At 46.5% G+C, this 22,216-nt stretch overlaps 1 protein-coding gene across 1 annotated transcript in view; it reads right to left on the bottom strand.

Annotated features, from left to right (window-relative positions):
- LOC126191418 (putative ferric-chelate reductase 1 homolog) overlaps window positions 1–22,216 on the bottom strand; it is a 355,430-nt gene that overhangs the window by 59,949 nt on the left and 273,265 nt on the right. The window contains exon 2 of the mRNA XM_049932290.1: window positions 10,277–10,612. Within this exon, the coding sequence (XP_049788247.1) occupies window positions 10,277–10,612 (336 nt within the window). The remainder of the gene's footprint in view (window positions 1–10,276; window positions 10,613–22,216) is intronic.

The following is a 22,216-nucleotide window of genomic DNA, read 5'->3' as shown; positions in this document are numbered from 1 at the left end:
CGATTCCCGGCACAGGACTGGGTATTGTGTGTCAATTTTCATCATCATTGACACGCAAGTCGCCGAAGTAGCGTCAACTAAAAACACTTGCAATACGGCGGCCGAACCCCGAAGGGAGGGATATCCCCGCCAATAAATGCCATACGATCATTTCATTTCACCTGAGCGCTGCCGGTAGAAGACGTGCAGTAGCTTCCCAGTGCGGTAGGGGCATCAGGTGATTTTTATTTTTATTTTTGTGGTTTTAGGGCGCACAACTTCAATGGTCATTAGCACCCAGCCTACGTTAGGAATGCACCGCGAGGCACAAGTTTAAAACAGCAACTAAAAGGGAAAACACGATAAAAGACAGACTGACAGGCATAGGATTAAAAAAACAGCATAATCTAATGTCCTCAGAGAGGTTTGTCAAGTTGATAAAACGAAGAACGCGAAAAGCTGCTCGTGGGTCATCCGCTAAAATGGCATCTAGAGTGTGGTGTCACCGCCAGACACCACACTTGCTAGGTGGTAGCTTTTAAATCGACCGCGGTCCGCTAGTATACGACTGACCCGCGTGTCGCCACTGTCAGTGATGGCAGACCGAGCGCCGCCACACGGCAGATCTAGAGACAGATCCTAGCACTCAGCCCAGTTGTACAGCCGACTTAGCCAGAGATGGATCACTGACAACTACGCTCTCATTTGCCGAGACGATAGTTAGCATAGCCTTCAGCTACATTTGCTACGACCTAGCAAGGCGCCGTATTCAATTGATATTGAGATTCTATTAATGTATCATCAAGAGCGATGTTCTACAAATGTGGATTAAAGTTAAGTATTCCAGAAGCTACGTACTTTTCTTTATAGCATTCATTACGTAACTTGTTTCAGACCTCACGCCAGCCTGCGTGAGTTTAAGCGCGTGCCTTTCGGCTTCCTCTCATTGTGTCTAGGCTGTCTTGTCTAGACATAACAGTACATGCCAGGCCAAGATCAAGACGCAGTGTGTTAAAATCCGGACAGGACGTTAAAATGTGGCGGACCGTCAGCAATTGCCCACATGGGCAGAACGGCGCCGGCGCAGCCATCAGCAGATGGCGATGGCTGAACCGGCAGTGTCCAATTCGTAACCGGGCCAAAACGACCTCCTCCCGCCCTTCTCGGCGGGAGGAGAACGGCCAAGCCACGGGAAGAGGTTTCAAGGCCCGAAGCTTGTTGTCCGTAAGTGCAGCCCAATCTGCATGCCACAGCGATAAAATGCGCCGACAAATGACCCTGCTAGAATCGGACGAAGGGACACAACAAGAAGCTATCCGAGGCTGGAGGACCGCAGCCTTGGCCGCGGCATCTGCAGCTTCGTTCCCAGGGATACCGACATGGCCAGGAACCCACATAAAGCTAACTGGAGAACCGTCGTCCACCAGCTGCTGAAGAGAGCGTTGGATCCGGTGCACGAAAGGGTGAACCGGATACGGATCACTGAGGCTCTGGATGGCGCTCAGGGAATCGCAGCAGATGACATAAGCAGAATGTCGGTGGCGGCAGATGTAAAGAACAGCCTGGTAGAGGGCAAAGAGCTCAGCTGTGAAGACCGAACAATGGCCATGGAGCCGGTATGTGAAACTTTGTGCACCGACAATAAAAGAACACCCGACCCCGTCATCGGTCTTAGAGCCATCTGTATAAATGAAGGTCATATTATTGAACTTCGAACGAAGTTAGACAAAACGGGAGTGGTATACCGAATCGGGGGTAACCTCCTTTGGGAGCGAGCTGAGGTCAAGGTGAACGCGAACCTGAGCCTGGAGCCAAGGTGGCGTGTGGCTCTCGCCCACTCGAAAGGTTGCAGGGAGTGAAAAATTAAGGTGTTGAAGGAGGCGACAAAAGCGAACTCCAGGGGGTAGCAGGGCAGAGACATACAACCCGTATTGACGGTCGAGAGAGTCGTCAAAAAAGGAACGATAAGACGGATGGTCGGGCATTGACAGTAGCCGACAGGCATACCGACAAAGCAGTATATCGCGCCGGTAGGTGAGTGACAATTCACCAGCTTCAGCATGAAGACTCTCGACGGGACTAGTATAAAACGCTCCGATCGCAAGACGTAAATCCCGATGTTGTATGGAGTTGAGGCGGCGTAAGATGGATGGCCGTGCAGAGGTATACGAAGCTCCCATAATCCAGCTTGGAGCGGACGATCGACCGATATAGGCGAAGTAGGACGGTTCGATCCGCTCCCCACGACATACCACTGAGAACACGGAGGACATTTAGAGAACGGGTACAACGGGCAGCCAAATATGTCACATGAGGAGACCAGCTAAGTTTCCTGTCAAATGTAAGACCTAAAAATTTTGTTGTCTCCACGAATGGGAGAGCAACGGGACCGAGTCGTAAGGACGGTGGGAGAAACTCTTTGTAGCGCCAGAAGTTAATACAGACCGTCTTCTCGGCAGAAAAACGGAAGCCATTGGCGACACTCCAGGAGTAAAGACGGTCAAGAGAACGCTGAAGACAGCGCTCCAGGAAACATGTACGCTGCGCGCTGCAATAGATGGTAAAATCGTCCACGAAAAGGGAGCCTGATACATCAGCTGGGAGGCAATCCATTATTGGATTGATCGCTATGGCGAAGAGAGCGACGCTCAAAACTGAGCCCTGTGGCACCCCATTCTCCTGGCGAAAGGTGTCTGACAGGACAGAACCCACACGTAGCCTGAACTGTCGATCCATTAAAAAGGAACGAATAAAAAGAGGGAGGCGACCGCGAAGGCCCCATGTATGCATGGTGCGGAGAATGCCCGCCCTCCAACAGGTGTCGTAAGCCTTTTCCAAATCAAAGAACACAGCCGCGGTCGGGCGCTTCCGCAAGAAGTTATTCATAATGAAGGTCGACAAGGTAACCAGATGGTCAACAGCAGAGCGGCGCCTACGAAATCCACATTGGACAGTGGTAAGTAGGCGTCGAGACTCGAGCAGCCAAACCAAACGAGAGTTAACCATTCGCTCCATCACCTTACAGACACAGCTTGTAAGCGAGATGGGTCGATAACTGGAAGGCAAGTGCTTGTCCTTCCCCGGCTTAGGAATCGGGACAACAGACTCGCGCCAGCATGCGGGAACATGTCCCTCAATCCAGATGCGATTGTAAGTACGAAGAAGGAAACCTTTACCCGCAGGAGAAAGGTTCTTCAGCATCTGAATATGAATAGAGTCAGGCCCTGGAGCGGAGGACCGTGACCGGGCAAGTGCGTTTTCGAGTTCCCGCATGGTGAATGGGGCATTATAACTTTCACGATTCGAGGAGCGGAAGTTAGGTGGCCGAGCCTCCTCTGCCTGTTTTCGGGGGAGGAAGGCAGGGTGGTAATGAGCGGAGCTTGAAACCTCTACGAAAAAGCGGCCGAAGGCATTGGAGACATCCTCAGGGGCCACAAGGACGTCATTCGCGACCGTCAAGCCAGAAACTGGTGAGTGGACCTTAATGCCAGATAGCCGGCGCAGGCTACCCCAGACAACAGAAGAAGGAGTAGTAAAACTGTTGAAGGTGCTTGTGAAAGCAGCCCAGCTGGCTTTCTTGCTTTCTTTAATAATACGACGACACTGTGCACGTAATCGTTTATAATTGATACAATTTAAAGGTGCGTAAAGCACGTCGACGAGCACGTAAAGCATCTCTACATGCTGCGGTCCACCAGGGGACCGGTACGCGACGTGGAGAAGAAGTAGTGTGAGGGATGGAATATTCAGCAGCAGTGAGAATGACTTCCGTGAGGTGTGCGACCTGACCATCGCAGCTTGTGAAGGTTTGATACTGAAAGTTCGCCCTGGAAGAGAAGAGCCCCCAGTCTCCTTTGGAGATGTTCCAACTAGATGAGCACGGAGAGGGGGTATGCTGCAGGAGATGGATAACACACGGGAAGTGGTCGCTCGAATATGTATCAGAAAGTGCATACCACTCAAACCGGCGCGCAAGTTGGGTAGTACATATAGAGAGGTCTAAATGGGAATAGGTGTGAGATGTGTCTGAAAGAAAAGTAGGGGCGCCAGTATTGAGGCAGACAAGATTGAGCTGGTTGAAAAGGTCTGCTAACGGGGAGCCCCTCGGGCAGGATGCTGGAGAGCCCCAAAGGGGATGGTGGGCATTGAAGTCTCCAGTTAACAAAAATGGTGCAGGTAGCTGAGCAATAATTTGCATCATGTCTGCCCTGGTAACAGCAGACGACGATGGAGTGTAAACGGTACAAATGGAAAATGTAAAAGTGGGAAGAGTAATGCGGATGGCAACTGCCTGCAGGCCGGTGTGAAATGTGATGGGATCGTAGTAAAGATCATCCCGGACCAGCAACATAACCCCTCCATGAGCCGGAATACCTACCACAGGGGGTAGGTCAAAACGCAGAGAGGTGTAGTGTGCCAAGGCAAAGTGATCGCATGGGCGTAGCTTCGTTTCCTGGAGGGCTACGACGAGCGGACGGTGCAAGCGGAGCAGCAACTGCAAGTCCTCTCGGTTGGAGCGAATGCTGCGAATATTCCAGTGAATAAGTGCCATCGTAAGAAGAGAAGGAAGATGAAAGAAGAGGTCACCGCGAAGGCCGCTGAGGGCCTGGCTTCGAGCGAGCACTGCCGCCGCTATCAGTAGGCGGACTGTCATCGTCCATTGGTTCTATAGGTTCATCGGCCTTCTTGGTAAGATGGCCGGGAGGGGGAGCTTCCTCCGCCAGTGAACGGCCAGATGTTCGGCTACCAGCGGTGCGGCCAGGCGAAACGGATGACGGCCTGGGTCGGCAACCGCTGGGTGGCGCAGGAGAAGAAATGCGCCGTGGCGGAGAAGGAGAACTGTGCTTCCTATGAGCCTTCTTGGAAGGTCGTTTGGTGGAAGTGCTGGTCGATAGCTGGGAGGTCGAGGTACGTAGGAAGTCTGCACGGGACGGTTCTTTCTTGAAGGCCCGTGCATCTGACTTCTGGGTCTTCGTCTTAGAAGAAGCTGATGAAGGGGCTTGTGTCTGTGGGGTGATGGGAGGAAGAGGAGACGTCGACCGCGCGATCTTAGCACTGGCCGAACGGACGACCGTGGTGCTGAAGGTCAGATCGCATGTCTGGGTTGCCACCTCCCTGGTAGTCCGAAGAGAGGCGAGGACAGTACTGTATTTCCCCGCTGGGAGCAGCGTGGGCTTCCGACGAGCAAATAGCTTGCGAGCAGCCGAGGTGGACACTTTCTCTTTGGCCCGTATTTATTGGATACAGCGTTCTTCCTTATAGATGGGACAGTCGCGGGAGGACGCTGCATGGTCACCCTGACAGTTCACACAACGAGGAGACGGAGGTGGATAGTCTCCCTCATGGGCATCCCTGCCACAAGTGACACATTTAGCCGCATTGGAACAAGACTGGCGAGTGTGATTATAACGCTGACACTGGTAGCAGCGCGTAGGTGTCGGGGCATAGGGGCGAACAGAAATAACCTCTTAGCCCGCTTTGATGCGCGATGGCAGCTGAACACTATCAAAGGTCAAGAAAAGTGTCCGGGTCGGTACAAGGTCATTGTTGACCTTTTTCATAACCCTATGGACAGCCGTTACGCCCTGCTCAGCGAGGAAAGACTGAATCTCCTCGTCAGTCAATCCGTCGAGTGATCGAGTATACACCACACCACGAGACGAATTCAAAGTTCGGTGAGCCTCCACCCGGACAGGGAACGTGTACAGGAGTGTGGCTCGAAGCAGTTTCTGTGCCTGAAAGGCGCTCTCAGTTTCTAGTAACAAGGTACCATTACGCAACCCGGTACAAGACTTAACAGTACCGGCTATGGCATCTACGCCCTTCTGGATAACTAAAGGGTTGACAGAGGAAAAATCCTTTCCATCCTCAGATCGAGAAACGACGAGGAACTGTGGGGGCAGGCGGTAGTACTTTGGTCACTGGTGGCTGGTCAAGTTTCCATTTGTGGGCAGAAGTCGAGAGAGGAGAAGAAGAGAAATCCATTGCGGAGGAACCCCCCATGATTGCCAGCGTATCCGATGGCGCGCTCCTTCCTTATGGGGACCCTCTCAGAGGGCACTCCCGCCTTAGGTGAATGTTTACACCTCAGGTCACACCTCCCGAGAAACAGACGAAGGGACCAATCGGCATGGTCAGAAGGTATCAGCTCAGGCAATCACCCCTCCCTGGGCCTGGCCTTTACCAGGGGGTACGTGCGTGCCTTACTTGTCTACCCAGGGCGGGGAATTACGCGTTCCCCGTCACCGGCTACGCGTGCGAACGCGTGGGTCGGCCTTCAGGCGCGCACAGGGAGGAAGGAAGAAGAGGAAAAGGAAGAGAGAGTGGACAGACTGTCTCAAACGCCGAGGCGGAGACCAGAGAAGGCAAGGAGAAGAAGGCAAGGAGAAGAAGGCAAGAGAAAGATTAAGGAAGACAGTGAGATGGAGAAGAACAAAGAAAGGAACCAACCAAAGGAAGGAAGGAAGAAACGAGAAGTGAACAACCAAAAAGACCACGAATATAGGTCGTGAAACCGTCCGTCTCCGGACACAGGCGCTAACTACCCCCTTGAGGGGGTTGGACTCCTTTTAGTCGCCTCTTACGACAGGCAGGAATACCTCGGGCCTATTCTAACCCCCGGACCCGCAGGGGGATCAGGTGGTTGTTCATACTTCCCGAACTATTGACTGTGGGAACATCTGGAAATTTGGGAAGGACACAGCTTAGGCAATCACCCCTCCCTGGGCCTAGCCTGGACCAGAGGAGGAGGAGGAGGGGGGGGGGGGGTAACGTGCGAACACTGAACACTGTTTCGACCAGGGGCTCGAATTACGCGTTATCGAGTTATCTGTTACGCGTCAAACGCGTGCGTCGGTCTTCAGTAGCATACAGGGAGGACGAAGAAGCAGAAACCTCAAATGCCGAAGCGGAGGAAGGGCAGGAGACGGACAACGAAGAAAAAAAGCAGATGAGGGGTTGCTCTGGTGTCAGGCTATTAAAACTCAAGAGCACATTCCCAAAAATATCCGAGACATGTTCCCGAAGGGAGGGTATAAAGAATATTACAAGTGTAGACATGCAGCACGGAAATGGAAGAGGTGCTGCAGGCACAAATTCACCGGAGATTAGTGAGCTCCCTGGGGCGAAAAAAAATGTTTGAAATTGAGGTGATCCTTCTGCTAAAGACTCCTTTCTTAAAACTCTGTTCTATGATTCTGCAGGAGATGGATTTTAGGTAGGTGACTGTTTTGTTAGTAACTTCCGTGTCCCTTCTTGTCAACAGATGGGACATACTCTTTTCCAATTACTGAGCACAGTCTTTTGTTTGAGAAAGCTGTGGCAACTTAAACGTCGGTTGCAGTTTTTTCTTCTTTCAAAGAAGTGGCATGTAATTGCCGGCCGCGGTAGATGGGCGGTTCTAGGCACTTCAGTCCGGTCGCAGGTTCGAATCCTGCCTCGGGCATGGATGTGTGTGTGACGTCCTTAGGTTAGTTAGGTTTAAGTAGTTCTAAGTGCTAGGGGACTGATGACCTCAGATGTTAAGTCCCATAGTGCTCAGAGCCATTTAAACCTTTTTTTTGCATGTAATTCCCTGATTCATTCTTCTTTGAGTCACTGTCTTTTGCTCCTTTGCTCCATACATACATTCATTCTGAACACTCACAAAATTAGTTATGTAACTTGAGTCATGGGATAGCGATATGCACGTATACAGGGTGGTCCATTCATAGTGACCGGACCAAATATCTCACGAAATAAGCATCAAACGGAAAAACTACGGAGAACTAAACTCGTACAGCTTGAAGGCCGCAACCAGATGGCGCTATGGTTGGCCCGCTAGATGGTGCTGCCATAGGTCAAACGGATATCAACTGCGTTTTTTAAATGGGAACCCCCATTTTTATTACATATTCGTGTAGTACGTAAAGAAATATGAATGTTTTAGTTGAACCACTTTTTTCGCTTTGTGATAGATAGCGCCCTAATAGTCACAAACGTAACAATCCGCCAGTGCGGACGGTATTTGCTTCGTCATAACATTACCCGTGTTAAAATGGACCGTTTACCAATCGCGGAAAAGGTCGATATCGTGTTGATGTATGACTTGTGATCAAAATGCCCAACGGGCGTGTACTATGTATGCTGCTCGGTATCCTGGACGACGACATCCAAGTGTCCGGACCGTTCGCCGGATAATTACGTTATTTAAGGAAACAGGAAGAGTTCAGCCACATGTGAAACGTCAACCACGACCTGCAACAAATGATGATACCCAAGTAGGTGTTTTAGCTGCTGTCGCGGCTAATCCGCACATCAGAAGCAGACAAATTGCGCGGGAATCGGGAATCTCAAAAACGTCGGTGTTGAGAATGCTACATCAACATCGATTGCACCCGTACCATATTTCTATGCACCAGGAATTGCATGGCGACGACTTTGAACTTCGTGTACAGTTCTGCCACTGGGCACAAGAGGAATTACGGGACGATGACAGATTTTTTGCACGCGTTCTATTTAGCGACGGAGCGTAATTCACCAACAGCGGTAACGTATTGGAATATCAGCGACCTTGGCGGGTTAATGTATGGTGCGGCATTATGGGAGGAAGGATAATTGGCCCCAATTTTATCGATGGCAATCTAAATGGTGCAATGGATGCTGATTTCCTACTTAATATGGGAGTAGCTTCTCCATAGCAGTGAGAGGGCCAGCAAGAATGGACACGTAAATACACTCCTGGAAATGGAAAAAAGAACACATTGACACCGGTGTGTCAGACCCACCATACTTGCTCCGGACACTGCGAGAGGGCTGTACAAGCAATGATCACACGCACGGCACAGCGGACACACCAGGAACCGCGGTGTTGGCCGTCGAATGGCGCTAGCTGCGCAGCATTTGTGCACCGCCGCCGTCAGTGTCAGCCATTTTGCCGTGGCATACGGAGCTCCATCGCAGTCTTTAACACTGGTAGCATGCCGCGACAGCGTGGACGTGAACCGTATGTGCAGTTGACGGACTTTGAGCGAGGGCGTATAGTGGGCATGCGGGAGGCCGGGTGGACGTACCGCCGAATTGCTCAACACGTGGGGCGTGAGGTCTCCACAGTACATCGATGTTGTCGCCAGTGGTCGGCGGAAGGTGCACGTGCCCGTCGACCTGGGACCGGACCGCAGCGACGCACGGTTGCACGCCTAGACCGTAGGATCCTACGCAGTGCCGTAGGGGACCGCACCGCCACTTCCCAGCAAATTAGGGACACTGTTGCTCCTGGGGTATCGGCGAGGACCATTCGCAACCGTCTCCATGAAGCTGGGCTACGGTCCCGCACGCCGTTAGGCCGTCTTCCGCTCACGCCCCAACATCGTGCAGCCCGCCTCCAGTGGTGTCGCGACAGGCGTGAATGGAGGGACGAATGGAGACGTGTCGTCTTCAGCGATGAGAGTCGCTTCTGCCTTGGTGACAATGATGGTCGTATGCGTGTTTGGCGCCGTGCAGGTGAGCGCCACAATCAGGACTGCATACGACCGAGGCACACAGGGCCAACACCCGGCATCATGGTGTGGGGAGCGATCTCCTACACTGGCCGTACACCACTGGTGATCGTCGAGGGGACACTGAATAGTGCACGGTACATCCAAACCGTCATCGAACCCATCGTTCTACCATTCCTAGACCGGCAAGGGAACTTGCTGTTCCAACAGGACAATGCACGTCCGCATGTATCCCGTGCCACCCAACGTGCTGTAGAAGGTGTAAGTCAACTACCCTGGCCAGCAAGATCTCCGGATCTGTCCCCCATTGAGCATGTTTGGGACTGGATGAAGCGTCGTCTCACGCGGTCTGCACGTCCAGCACGAACGCTGGTCCAACTGAGGCGCCAGGTGGAAATGGCATGGCAAGCCGTTCCACAGGACTACATCCAGCATCTCTACGATCGTCTCCATGGGGCAGCCTGCATTGCTGCGAAAGGTGGATATACACTGTACTAGTGCCGACATTGTGCATGCTCTGTTGCCTGTGTCTATGTGCCTGTGGTTTCTGTCAGTGAGATCATGTGATGTATCTGACCCCAGGAATGTGTCAAAGTTTCCCCTTCCTGGGACAATGAATTCACGGTGTTCTTATTTCAATTTCCAGGAGTGTAAGTTGTAGCCATCTTTAACTTCGACGAAAAATATGGTGACAGTGTAATACCCCGTTTTAGCGCCACGTCAAATATCTTTGTCAAATATATTTTACGAACATATGATCACATCTTTGACAAAGAAATTAGATAGTGTAATACCGGCCTAAGGGACAGTCGTGTACTCACGGCGTATCGGCCGTTGCAGTTGATGGTCTTGGCGGTGTCGGGGTAGCTGGTGAAGGCGCCCTGGGCCTCGTCGGAGCCGGGCGCGCGGGCCTCGAGCAGGAAGCCATGGATGGGCAGGCCCTGCGGCGACGCCAGCGCCACGGTCAGCTTGCCGTTGCGCGCCACCTGCCGCACCGACGGCGTCACCGTGTACGGCGGCGGCGAACTCTGCGGCGTCGAGCCGGTGTGGCGCGGCGTCATCGAGGCGCACGTGCCGTTGGGCGCACCGCTGCTCAGCGCCCAGCCGCGCCCACACAGGCACAGCCAGAGCAGCAGCCAGGCCGTCCATTCTCGCATCTGCAACACCCGACACCTAACGTCACACCCGCTGCCCATTCACTTTCACAGTCTTATTTCTATAAAGAGGGACGGAGGTTTCAATTTAAACAAGGCTCTGGGTTCGGCATTCAGTACTCGGCGAGTCAGAAAGGACTTTACAGCTTTGGAATAATATATAAATTTGAGATAAATTACAGAATCGGCACATGCGTCATTTTGTAGCAAAACAACCTCAAGTTACTAAAATGTAGACTTTCGCGGCCGGAAATGTCACGTCCATTATAATCATCCGGGCTGTTATGCCGCGGTCGGTTGATGAATTCTGTGTCAATTCCCAAGGTTTCGTCCCCGTCTGCGAGGGACATCTTCAAGGGGGTCTAAGGCTCGATGGAAGGTCCAACACACCCACTGGCTCACTACTGACTGCCGCTGAATTCTGTGTCCGCGCGCTCCCGCGCCGAGGCGTGACGTCACGTGTTTTGGAAACGTCAATGCAATTGGGCGCTGTCCGCTGCCGTCGATCGCCGTTGCCATCACCCAGTGGTGGACAGGTGGTACACATCTTTAATACCGGCATCCATATACCGTTTAATTTCACGCCCTCCTCCTTTCGATTGAAATTTTAGGGTGTTAGGAGATTTCGATTGCCTCCCTGTAAGAGCCTTTCGTAATATCCGCATGTGGCCGCTAGTACTTGCGTCTCCCCGAAACGAATATGGTGGTTACCTGGTTGGAAAGCATGCTCCGCAACAGCTGATCGTTCCGTTTCTCCTCTTCAATTGCCCTTGTTCAAAACGTTTGGAAGAGCACAAGGGCAATTGTAGAAGAGGAGAAACGGAACGATCAGCTGTTGCGGAGCATGCTTTCCAACCAGGTAACCACCATATTCGTTTCGGGGAGACGCAAGTACTAGCGGCCACATGCGGATATTACGAAAGGCTCTTACAGGGAGGCAATCGAAATCGCCGAACACACTAATAATTTGAATCGAAAGGAGGAGGGTGTGAAATTGAACGGTATATGGATGCCGGTGTTGAATATTCTGACTGTGAAAGTCATCGGTCCCATACCTCCGAACATGTTGCAAAGAACCTGGATGGAAACTGAATTCAAAATAGGCATTCTTTGAGTCACCGCAGGGGATCGCATGGAAGTGTTTCGATGTTTCAATTTTTTTTAAAACTCAACTTCACATCCAACTTATTTTTTTAAGAGTAAACCAACTTCCATTTATTTGTTTCTTGGGAGCAAAATGAAAATAGGGCATTTCAGCGTAAACCCCGTATAAGTTCTGCAATGTATCGGCAACGTGCCACGAAAGTTTGAACCACTCTTTGCGTTACATGCAGAACTTTCAAGGTGCCACAATGTATGTCACTTCCAGCTGAAGCCCATATTTGGTGGGTTTTATAGCTTACATCCTACGAATAGATGCTGTTTGTAAGCACCGGCACATGGAGCTGCTCTCTAAACTGTCATTAAAAAGGAGGTTCCAATGGCTCTGAGCACTCTGGGACTTAACATCTGAGGTCATCAGTCCCCTAGAACTTAGAACTACTTAAAACTAACCAACCTAAGGACATCACACACATCCATACTCGAGGCAGGATTCGAACCTGCGACCGTAGCGGTCTCGCGGTTCCAGACAAGCGTCTAGAACCGCTCGGCCACCCCGGCCTGCTTAAAAAAGAGGAGTGTTATATTTGTAGTTAAACGATTTTCGTATTTTGGTGCTATAACTGCGTGACAAAGTACGCCGTTTCTAGGCAACGGGACATTGAAGATTCATAAAAATACGTGCTTTTCTTGGTAGGAATTATAATTAACTGTAAGATAACATATCGGCAATTAAAGCCGTCAGATGATCGTAACAAAAGAGGTCATTGGTCGAAGTTCTGTGTCGCTTAATTGGTGGAGAAGATGAGGTACGAAGCACTGTAGAGTGGGTTCGTGTCTTGCTTTATCCTAATTTTTCATTTTTTTATCTTCAACTTCTCTAAAAGGCTGTGGGACTTTCTTACTAATCAACAGAAATGTTTTCTGTAATATTTAATGTTATTTAAATATAAATGTCCTGAAACGCAAATATTCGACATGAAATTTTCCTTTTTGTCTTAACAATTTATCGCTACTCAAATTTATGTACAATACAGACAGAACAGCGTGACTAGCATATGAACAAGGGAGGAAATGTCCCTTTTAAAAGACCTAACGAAGGAATTTCACGTGCGTCGATTTGCGCAAACCAAATGTATGGTTTGGGAGCCGATACAGCAGATAGCTGCAACTGGAGAGCGCTATAGTCGCAAATGGCTTGAAAATACAAGCAGCACATGACGCGTGGCCTGTCTCGTGAGGTTAGATTTCTCGTCCGCGTCCACGTAATTTATCTGCCTCGTCGCGTGTGAATAAGGCTTCACCGAGCTGCTGCTTTGGACTAGCGGCGCCTACAGCCCAAGTGGGTTGATTCCCCTCTGAGGGAGCTCCTCGTGCTTCTAGTGTCCCCTGGACGGCAGTGTCGCATCGTGGCGGGTTCAAGGCGAGTCACTCACTGTCATTTCCTCGGGGAAACGTACGGTGACCAGAAATACCGCAAGTTCTTGAGTCACAACAGCGCGTCACGGCAAGAACCACAGGACGCGCGGAAATACCACCGATAGGAGAATTCCTGTGATAATCAGCAGTGACACGGACTGAACGTCCGTAGATTTTAGTATTTAGGAATCACCGCTGTAGTGGGACGCGAAATTGAAGCGTCACCCATCCACCAGTGTCAGCCCAGTTTGCAGGTGAATATAAGTTTAATTTAGTGTTTTGTTCATGTATTTTGTAATATTTGTGAATTATCTAAAGTTTTGAATTTATTTTTATGTTTCATGTACGGAGAGGGCGGCGCAACGAACGGAGACGGCATCTTCACTGTCGGGACCAGAGAGAAAATTGCTGGCCGCTATACATCGCGGGTCGACAGCCAAAGAGCAACAGAAGATCCTGAAACCAAGTTGTTGCGTCGTGCTTCTAAAAACTGAAAAAATAAGAATTTGTAATGTTTCTACAACAAAGACGTCATAGAAAGTTTAATCATGTTGTAAATGTTCAGTCCTATCTTGTCAAGGCTCATGTTCACGTCTATATGCAGTATATATATGAAGATAATGAACTAGTGTATACTACAAAAGTTTAAATACGTGTTCCGAGAATTTATTTTTGAAGAATTACATTAAGGAAAAATTACATTAAGGAAGAATTACATTAAGGAAGAATTACATTAAGGAAGAATTACATTAAGGAAGAATTACATTAAGGAAGAATTACATTAAGGAAGAATTACATTAAGGAAGAATTACATTAAGGAAGAATTACATTAAGGAAGAATTACATTAAGGAAGAATTACATTAAGGAAGAATTACATTAAGGAAGAATTACATTAAGGAAGAATTACATTAAGGAAGAATTACATTAAGGAAGAATTACATTAAGGAAGAATTACATTAAGGAAGAATTACATTAAGGAAGAATTACATTAAGGAAGAATTACATTAAGGAAGAATTACATTAAGGAAGAATTACATTAAGGAAGAATTACATTAAGGAAGAATTACATTAAGGAAGAATTACATTAAGGAAGAATTACATTAAGGAAGAATTACATTAAGGAAGAATTACATTAAGGAAGAATTACATTAAGGAAGAATTACATTAAGGAAGAAGTAATACTGATTTGTTTGACAAGATTATTAATTTTTGACAACGTTCATCGCGAGTTTGAGTCTTAAAAGTTTATTCAATGTGGTTTTAATATTTATTAAAGCAGAGAACTTGCATTAATATAATTTCTGAGAAGAAACAAACGACACCTAAATTGAAAAAGGTTTGCGCAAACCAATTGGACTGAGTGACTTAATTCTGCGCATACGACTCAAATTATTATGTTTTAATTACAGTTTCGTTCAAGAACCATTCAGAGACAACTTTAAAGAGAATTTTAATAATTTTGAAGTGTTTTGTAACTGCCGTAGGTGACAAAGTCTGCACATGGTCATATGTCAAAAGAAAATCATTTATACAAAACTTATGTCGTTACACTACACCGCGTATTACACAGACTCCCCACCGCGTTTTGCTGTCTATATGTGAAGGTGAATCTCAGGAACTAGTGTAGCAACTCTGATGCTGTTTTCGCTGATGGACTAATTAACTAGCTAGATTGTGTGTGCGTATTACCGCTACGCCAGACAAGACGTCCGCACGTAGATACGTCAGTGCTACCCCCGCAATGCCGGTAGGTGTCTCTGGCATGTGGTAAAGATTAGCAGTACAAATTGTGTAGATTTTATTTGCTTTGCAGAGTCTTGATTCTCTCGACTAACGGTATCAGTAAGATGGCCGTGAGTAACGAGCAGATCGCTTCCAACAATATAACCAACCACTCAACTGACCTTCCGACCACAGAAAATATTACAGGCCAGGTCATAAATTTTATGAATTCGGAGAGAATACTATTTTTGAAATTCTAATTAACCACTTCACCAGTGGATGTGACCACAAATGCCTCAGTCTGGAGAAAAGCCCTTACGTGATGTGTATTTTAATGAAGTAAGCGAGGCAGCAGGGCGACCAGATCACCAGTATCAAAGGAGTTTAGCAAGCACCATATTGAATTTGTTAGCTCCAGGAAAATCTTGGGTCCTTTCGGAACATTTGTGCCTTCGTCACGTATGTTCCATGTTGCAGTAAAGCTATAAGCAGGTGACGTACGTGAGACTAGCTGGGAGTTTCTCACACTACTTCAGGACGTGTAGTACATGTCGTCCTGGTTTCATTACAGATTGCACAATACCGCGTGAATTGCAGCGTTGCTTAAAAGAGCAAAGTATCTAATAAGCTGCGCTGCGATGTCTGCACTTTTCGCCGTTACTATAGCTGTGTTGCCCATACCAGGAGTCTGTCATCACAGTCTTAGACGACGCTTGCGATAGGTGGGCAGCTACCCCAGTCGCAGCGATATCTTAAGGGTGTTTACGGTGCCCTGAAAGAGTATTTTAATACGTTAATCCCTGAAGCGTTGGATCGAGCAAGGTGGCGCGTTGGAAACTATGGTATCTTATTCGGTTGGACGGCAATTTAAAACTTTATCTAGTCATCCAGGCATAGGCAAATGAGAAGATGGTCCTTGTGAAGGACATGCAGATTTCTTTCCGCAGTACGAGCCCTAAGCCCTGAGCTGCATTCGGTCCTGAAGTGTTTGATCATTACCAGTAACTCAGCCAGAATGTTTTAAGTGATGTGTTCCTAGCAGAATTTTGGAGGTACTATTATGCTCCAATATACCTGTAAGAAAACCTATTGGCACACAATCAGAAATAACTCAAAAATTTCGTTCAACAGTTCTAGACTTCTAGACGGCTTTTGACTCCGTTCCTCTCAAGCGGCTTCTAATGAAGTACGTGCTTAAGGACTATAGTCGCACCAATCCAACTGGACTCTTTATCTTCTGTCGAAAATGACGGGAAATAATCTTGTGTGCCCTCAAGGAACGTATAGGCCCTGTGCTATTCTTAAGCTTTATATATGAACGACTTACGAGACAATCTAAGCAGTATGATTGATTGCAGATAATGCTGTCAGTTACCGTCTAGTAAAGCCATCAGAAGTTCAGAACCAATTACAAAACCACTTAGACACGATATCTACGAGGTGTGGTAAGTGGCACTTTACTAAATAAGGAAAAGAGGGATCATCCAAACGAGTTCTAAAAGAAATTCCTTACATTTCTGTTACACGATAGATCAAATTGAGTACTTGTTGATTCAACTAAATACATAGTCGAATAGTTTATCATTAGAAAGGATTTTAACTGGAACTCTGACGAAGAAAAGTTATTAGAAGGCCGAACAAAGACTGCGTACTATTGGCAGAACACACAGAAGACGCAGTAAATCAAGTTCAGGGAGTGCCTACACCATGCTTGTTCGTCATTTAAGGGGTATTGCTGCTCTGTATGGGATCCATACCAGATAGGATTGATGGATGACATCGAAGTTCAAAGAAGGGTTGCTCGTTTTCTATTATCGCGGTATAAGGGAGACAGTGTCACGAATATGATAAGCGAGTCATGACCAGCGTTTTTCGGTTGCGACGAGATCTTACTACGAAATTGTAACAACTTTCCTTTTCCTCCCCCTCCCCCTCCCCCTCCCCCCCAGAATGCCAAATTTAGCTGACAAAGGGAGAAATGACTTCTGATAAAATGTGAGAAATCAGAGTTCGCACGAAAATACTCAGATGTCCCTTATTCCCATATGATATTCCAGAGTGAAACGGTAGAGATATATACAGAACCGTTTTCGAGCAAATGTAAATTGCAGCTTAATCGTGTACGTTTAACTGACTATCTATACAGTAACGCTAAACAATCTGGCACGGTCCCGCTGTACCGAAGATTTCTAATAATTACTAACAATTTTCGAGAAGGGTCGAAATCTAAATTCACCTACTCGTCGGGGACTTCTCCAGATATTACAACTTTCAGATTTCCGCAAGAAGTGAGTCCCGCTTTTTAATCAATTTATCTTCTATTACGATGTACCGCCAGGTCTTCTCTTATCAAGAGGAATTTCAATCAGCCCATCTCCCATCTTTTGTTTCGGTACATGCGAAACCTATATCCATTTTAGTGTCTTAACAGTCACTATTCCGCTATTTTCTCCTATCTGTTCTCTCCGTCATTTATTTGTTTCTTTGTTTATCCTTGTTCTGCCCATGTAGTGAGAGCATGTAGCACTGTTGGTGAGAACAACCTGACAGGATGTTGTCCAAGACGCGATGTCCGATTCTCCCAGACTCCCCCCAATGCTCTTTTGCTAACGGTGAAACATTAACTGGTCACCAACAATTTGATCTTATTGATGAAAAAAATGACCTGGTGCTGGTAAGACTCGCGACAAATTTCAGCTTCGTACGTCTACCCGTTACTGAGAAAAGTTGTTTTTCACAGACGGACAGACAAAGTGGTCCCATAATGGTTCCGTCTTTACAGATTCACGTAATACGAAAAAATGAAAAAAAGCATCAGAGTAATGGACAGTACTTAGGCAATGAGAAAACTAAAGGATTTTACGTACAAATTGTTGGAATATCGACTGCTCTCCAGATGTGACTGACTGACTTCCACTCCGTCTCAGTGCTACAGAGATTTTTAAGAAGAGGAAGTTTAGGTCAAATACATTATAACAACCGTATATGGGTGTTTCCGTACTTCCCAGTATCTAACTTTCAGCACGTATTTGACTCACTAGAAAAGAAAAACTTTTTGAGCCAGCGCATACCTTTAGAAGTATACGTGGCGAGTCAGCAGAAAAGGTAGACCCTTTGAGGTATGATGTTGGCGAATCTGAACAAAAAATTTTCAGTGAACGTATGCCCTTATGTTAACTGCACTCGACATACAGCTGTTTGAAAATCACAGGCGTCAGTCGCATGTTCTTCACCAGCACTCACGTGCGAATACAATCAACACTGTTTGTAGGGTTGGCTTAGGAGCGAAGTCAAAGAAGAAACATCTCGCTCGTATTACACATGCAAGCGCCCACGTGGAGGACCATACGAGTGAGGTCAGATCAGCAACATAACAGCTGTCTACAAGAGCTGCAAAATGCATTGCATTTGACGGTGGTGTTTTTGAACACCTTTGTGAGGAAATTTACAAAATTAAAACTTTAGATTTATTATTATTATTTCTTTCTTTTCTCAGACGTTATGTCTGGTCAAAAATGGAAAGTGACACGGACCTTAATCAAGCGTGACTTCCTTTTAACTGTACGGTATATGTTATATTGCATTTAGGAACTTTCGGGTAATTGAACTTGTATCAATAATTACGGATTTCTGTAGTTGTATATATAAGTTTGGATGTAGCTGTATTGCATTGATGTACTGGTGGATATTGTGTGGTATGACTCCTGTAGTTGATAGTATAATTGGTATAATGTCAACTTTATCCTGATGCCACATGTCCTTGACTTCCTCAGCCAGTTGGATGTATTTTTCAATTTTTTCTCCTGTTTTCTTCTGTATATTTGTCGTATTGGGTATGGATATTTCGATTAGTTGTGTTAATTACTTTTTATTGGTGAGTATGATGTCAGGTTTGTTATGTGATGTTGTTTTATCTGTTATAATGGTTCTGTTCCAGTATAATTTGTATTCATCATTCTCCAGTACATTTTGTGGTGCATACTTGTATGTGGGAACGTGTTGTATTATAAGTTTATGTTGTAAGGCAAGCTGTTGATGTATTATTTTTGCTACATTGTCATGTCTTCTGGAGTATTCTGAATTTGCTAGTATTGTACATCCGCTTGTGATGTGATCTACTGTTTCTGTTTGTTGTTTGCAAAGTCTGCATTTATCTGTTGTGGTATTGGGATCTTTAATAATATGCTTGCTGTAATATCTGGTGTTTATTGTTTGATCCTGTATTGCAATCATGAATCCTTCCGTCTCACTGTATATATTGCCTTTTCTTAGCCATGTGTTGGATGCGTCTTGATCGATGTATGGCTGTGTTAGATGATACGGGTGCTTGCCATGTAGTGTTTTCTTTTTCCAATTTACTTTCTTCGTATCTGTTGATGTTATGTGATCTAGAGGGTTGTAGAAGTGGTTGCAGTGGTGTAGCCGATGTATTTGTATGAGTGATTGCTTTGTGTATTTTGCTAGTTTCTGCTCGTTCTAGAAAGAATTTTCTTAAATTGTCTATCTGTCCATAATGTAGGTTTTTTATATCGATAAATCCCCTTCCTCCTTCCTTTCTGCTTAATGTGAATCTTTCTGTTGATGAATGTATGTGATGTATTCTATATTTGTGGCATTGTGATCGTGTAAGTGTATTGAGTGCTTCTAGGTCTGTTCACTACTCCAAATGAGTAGGTCAATATTGGTATAGCATAAGTATTTACAGCTTTTGTCTTGTTCCTTGCTGTCAATTCTGTTTTCAGTATTTTTGTTAGTCTTTGTCTATATATTTCTTTTAGTAGTTCTTTAATATTTGTATTATCTATTCCTTTTTTTGTCTGTATCCTAGATATTTATAGGCATCTTTTTTCCATCGCTTCTATGCAGTCGCTGTGGTTATCCAATACGTAATCTTCTTGTTTAGTGTGTTTTCCCTTGACAATGCTATTTTTCTTACATTTGTCTGTTCCAAAATACATATTTATATCATTGCTGAATACTTCTGTTATCTTTAGTAATTGGTTGAGTTGTTGATTTGTTGCTGCCAGTAGTTTTAGATCATCCATGTATAGCAAATGTGTGATTTGTGTTGGTATGTTCCAGTAATATTGTATCCATAATTTGTATTATTTAGCATGTTGGATAGTGGGTTCAGAGCAAGACAGAACCAGAAAGGACTTAGTGAGTCTCCTTGGTATATTCCACGCTTAATCTGTATTGGCTGTGATATTATTTGAATTTGTTTGTATGTTAAGTGTGGTTTTCCAATTTTTCATTACTATGTTTTGGAACTGTATCAATTTAGGATCTACTTAATAATAATAATAATAATAATAATAATAATAATAATAATACCACATGCATTACTCATGTTCCCCATTGTTTTCATTATTTTCCTCGGAAACTTAAGAACATGACATATATTCGTATGACGTTTTTTATTCAGAATCACTAATAGTATCACCCCACAAAGCATTCACCTTTCCTGCTGACTAACCCTATTACCAACTTCACATACTAGATGTAGTTGAAGTTTTAACTATCATAGCAAAAAAAAAATAAAGTTACACGATTTTTCGCTTGTAAGTACAGTCTGCAGCGCTAGTAAACACTGAAAAACTCTCGTCACAGTACCGTGAAACCCAGTTGAAGAGGAGTCAAAAACTTAACAGCGCAGGCCATTGATATAGTGCAGTAGCCCTCTGGACTGACACATCGAAATTTACGTTAACACAGAGGAGTTACAGCGCGATACTCCCCAGAAGTATTTCGTTTCTGGCGCATCCAGCGGCGTGCTATGGTAGTGTGACGTGGGGATTTCAGTCCGTACCAGGACTACAGAACTGTATGTGAGAGGACCGTTCACAAAGTAATGAAACATTTTTTTCTCGGCCAAAAATTTGTTGTAGGACATCGTGAAATATTCCCTATTCAGCCCCTATAAAGTTCCGTTGGGTGGTGTAGCCTTCAAAATGGCGCCTGTAAGAGTTGCGTTGCAAGCAGATAGCTGTCACTTAGTTTCTTTTGGCGGAAAACCAAACTGTCATAGATATTCATAGGCGCTTGCAGACTGTCTACATAGATCTTGCAGTGAACAAAAGCACAGTGAATCGTTGCGCGTGGCGTCTGTCATCGTCGCAAGAACGTTGTGCAAACCTGTCTGGTCTCCCGCACACGGCTGTGACTCCTGCAGTGCTGGAACGTGCGGACACACTCGTTGGAGGTGATCGATGGATCACAATTAACCACCTCGCTGTTCAACTGGTTTTCTGTTGGTAGTTCTGAGGCGCATGTGCGCGCGCTCGCACTTATGTCGACCAGTTGCAGTACTCAAAGGTGTACTGTGCTACCATCAGTAAACTGAGGAAACAACTTCGCCACAAACAAAAACAGACGAATTTGTCCTCCATGACAACCCAAAGCCTCACCCAAGTCTGCATACCCGAGAGAAGCTCACAAAACATTGGACTGCTCTGCCTCAACCACCGCCAGGATCTTCTACCTTCTAACTTCCATTTGTCTGCCCCAATGATTGGTTGGTTGGTTTAAAGGCGGGAGAAGGGACCAAACTACGAGGCCATCGGTCCGTTGTTCCTAATAAAACAGTGCCACAAGTTTGAGAATAAAACGAACGAAACATATAACAGAAAACGGAAAGGAAGGAAAAGTCACAAGAAAGAAGGGAAGGTAACGAACACTAAAAGAGTACAAGAAAACAGAGACGCTAGAAACAGAGAGAGTAAAACATGAAAGCAGAGTACAGTGGCTGGCCAACCGCGAGAATAAAAAGGGAAAGCCAGCCACTTTGCAACACATTAAAACCTCCACCCCAAAAGCACTAGGGTGGAGGACACAGAGGGACAAAGGACATGCGCTAAAACTTACATAGAAGTATAAAACCCACTCTCCCAGATAAAACGTGAAACTAAGGCTGCTGTGGAGGCATTGTCGCCCTACACCGAAGGCAGGGTGCTGGGAAAGTTATTAGTCTGCCGCAGAGCGGCTAAAAGTGGGCAGTCCAGCAAGAGTTGGACGACTGTCATTTGTTAGCCACAGCGATAGAGGTGGGTCCTCGCGACGGAGTAGGTATCCTAGAAACGTATGGCCAATGCGGAGCTCGCAGAGGACAACTAATTCCCTGCGAGAGGCCCGCATGGAAGACTTGCACACATTCATAGACTGCTCAATGACACGCAGTTTGTTATGCGTGCTGTTATGCCATTCCGTCTCCCAAAGCCGGAAAACCCTGCGGTGTAAGACAGAACGCAGGTCAGCTTCGGAGATGCCTATCTCCAGAAGCTGTTTCCGCGTGGCCTGTTTGGCCAGCCTGTCGGAAAGTTTGTTGCCTGGGATTCCGACGTGTCCTGGAGTCCACACAAACGCCA

Source organism: Schistocerca cancellata, chromosome 6, assembly GCF_023864275.1.
Source record: "Schistocerca cancellata isolate TAMUIC-IGC-003103 chromosome 6, iqSchCanc2.1, whole genome shotgun sequence".
Lineage (NCBI taxonomy): Eukaryota > Metazoa > Arthropoda > Insecta > Orthoptera > Acrididae > Schistocerca > Schistocerca cancellata.
This window is presented reverse-complemented; position numbering and strand designations above follow the sequence as displayed.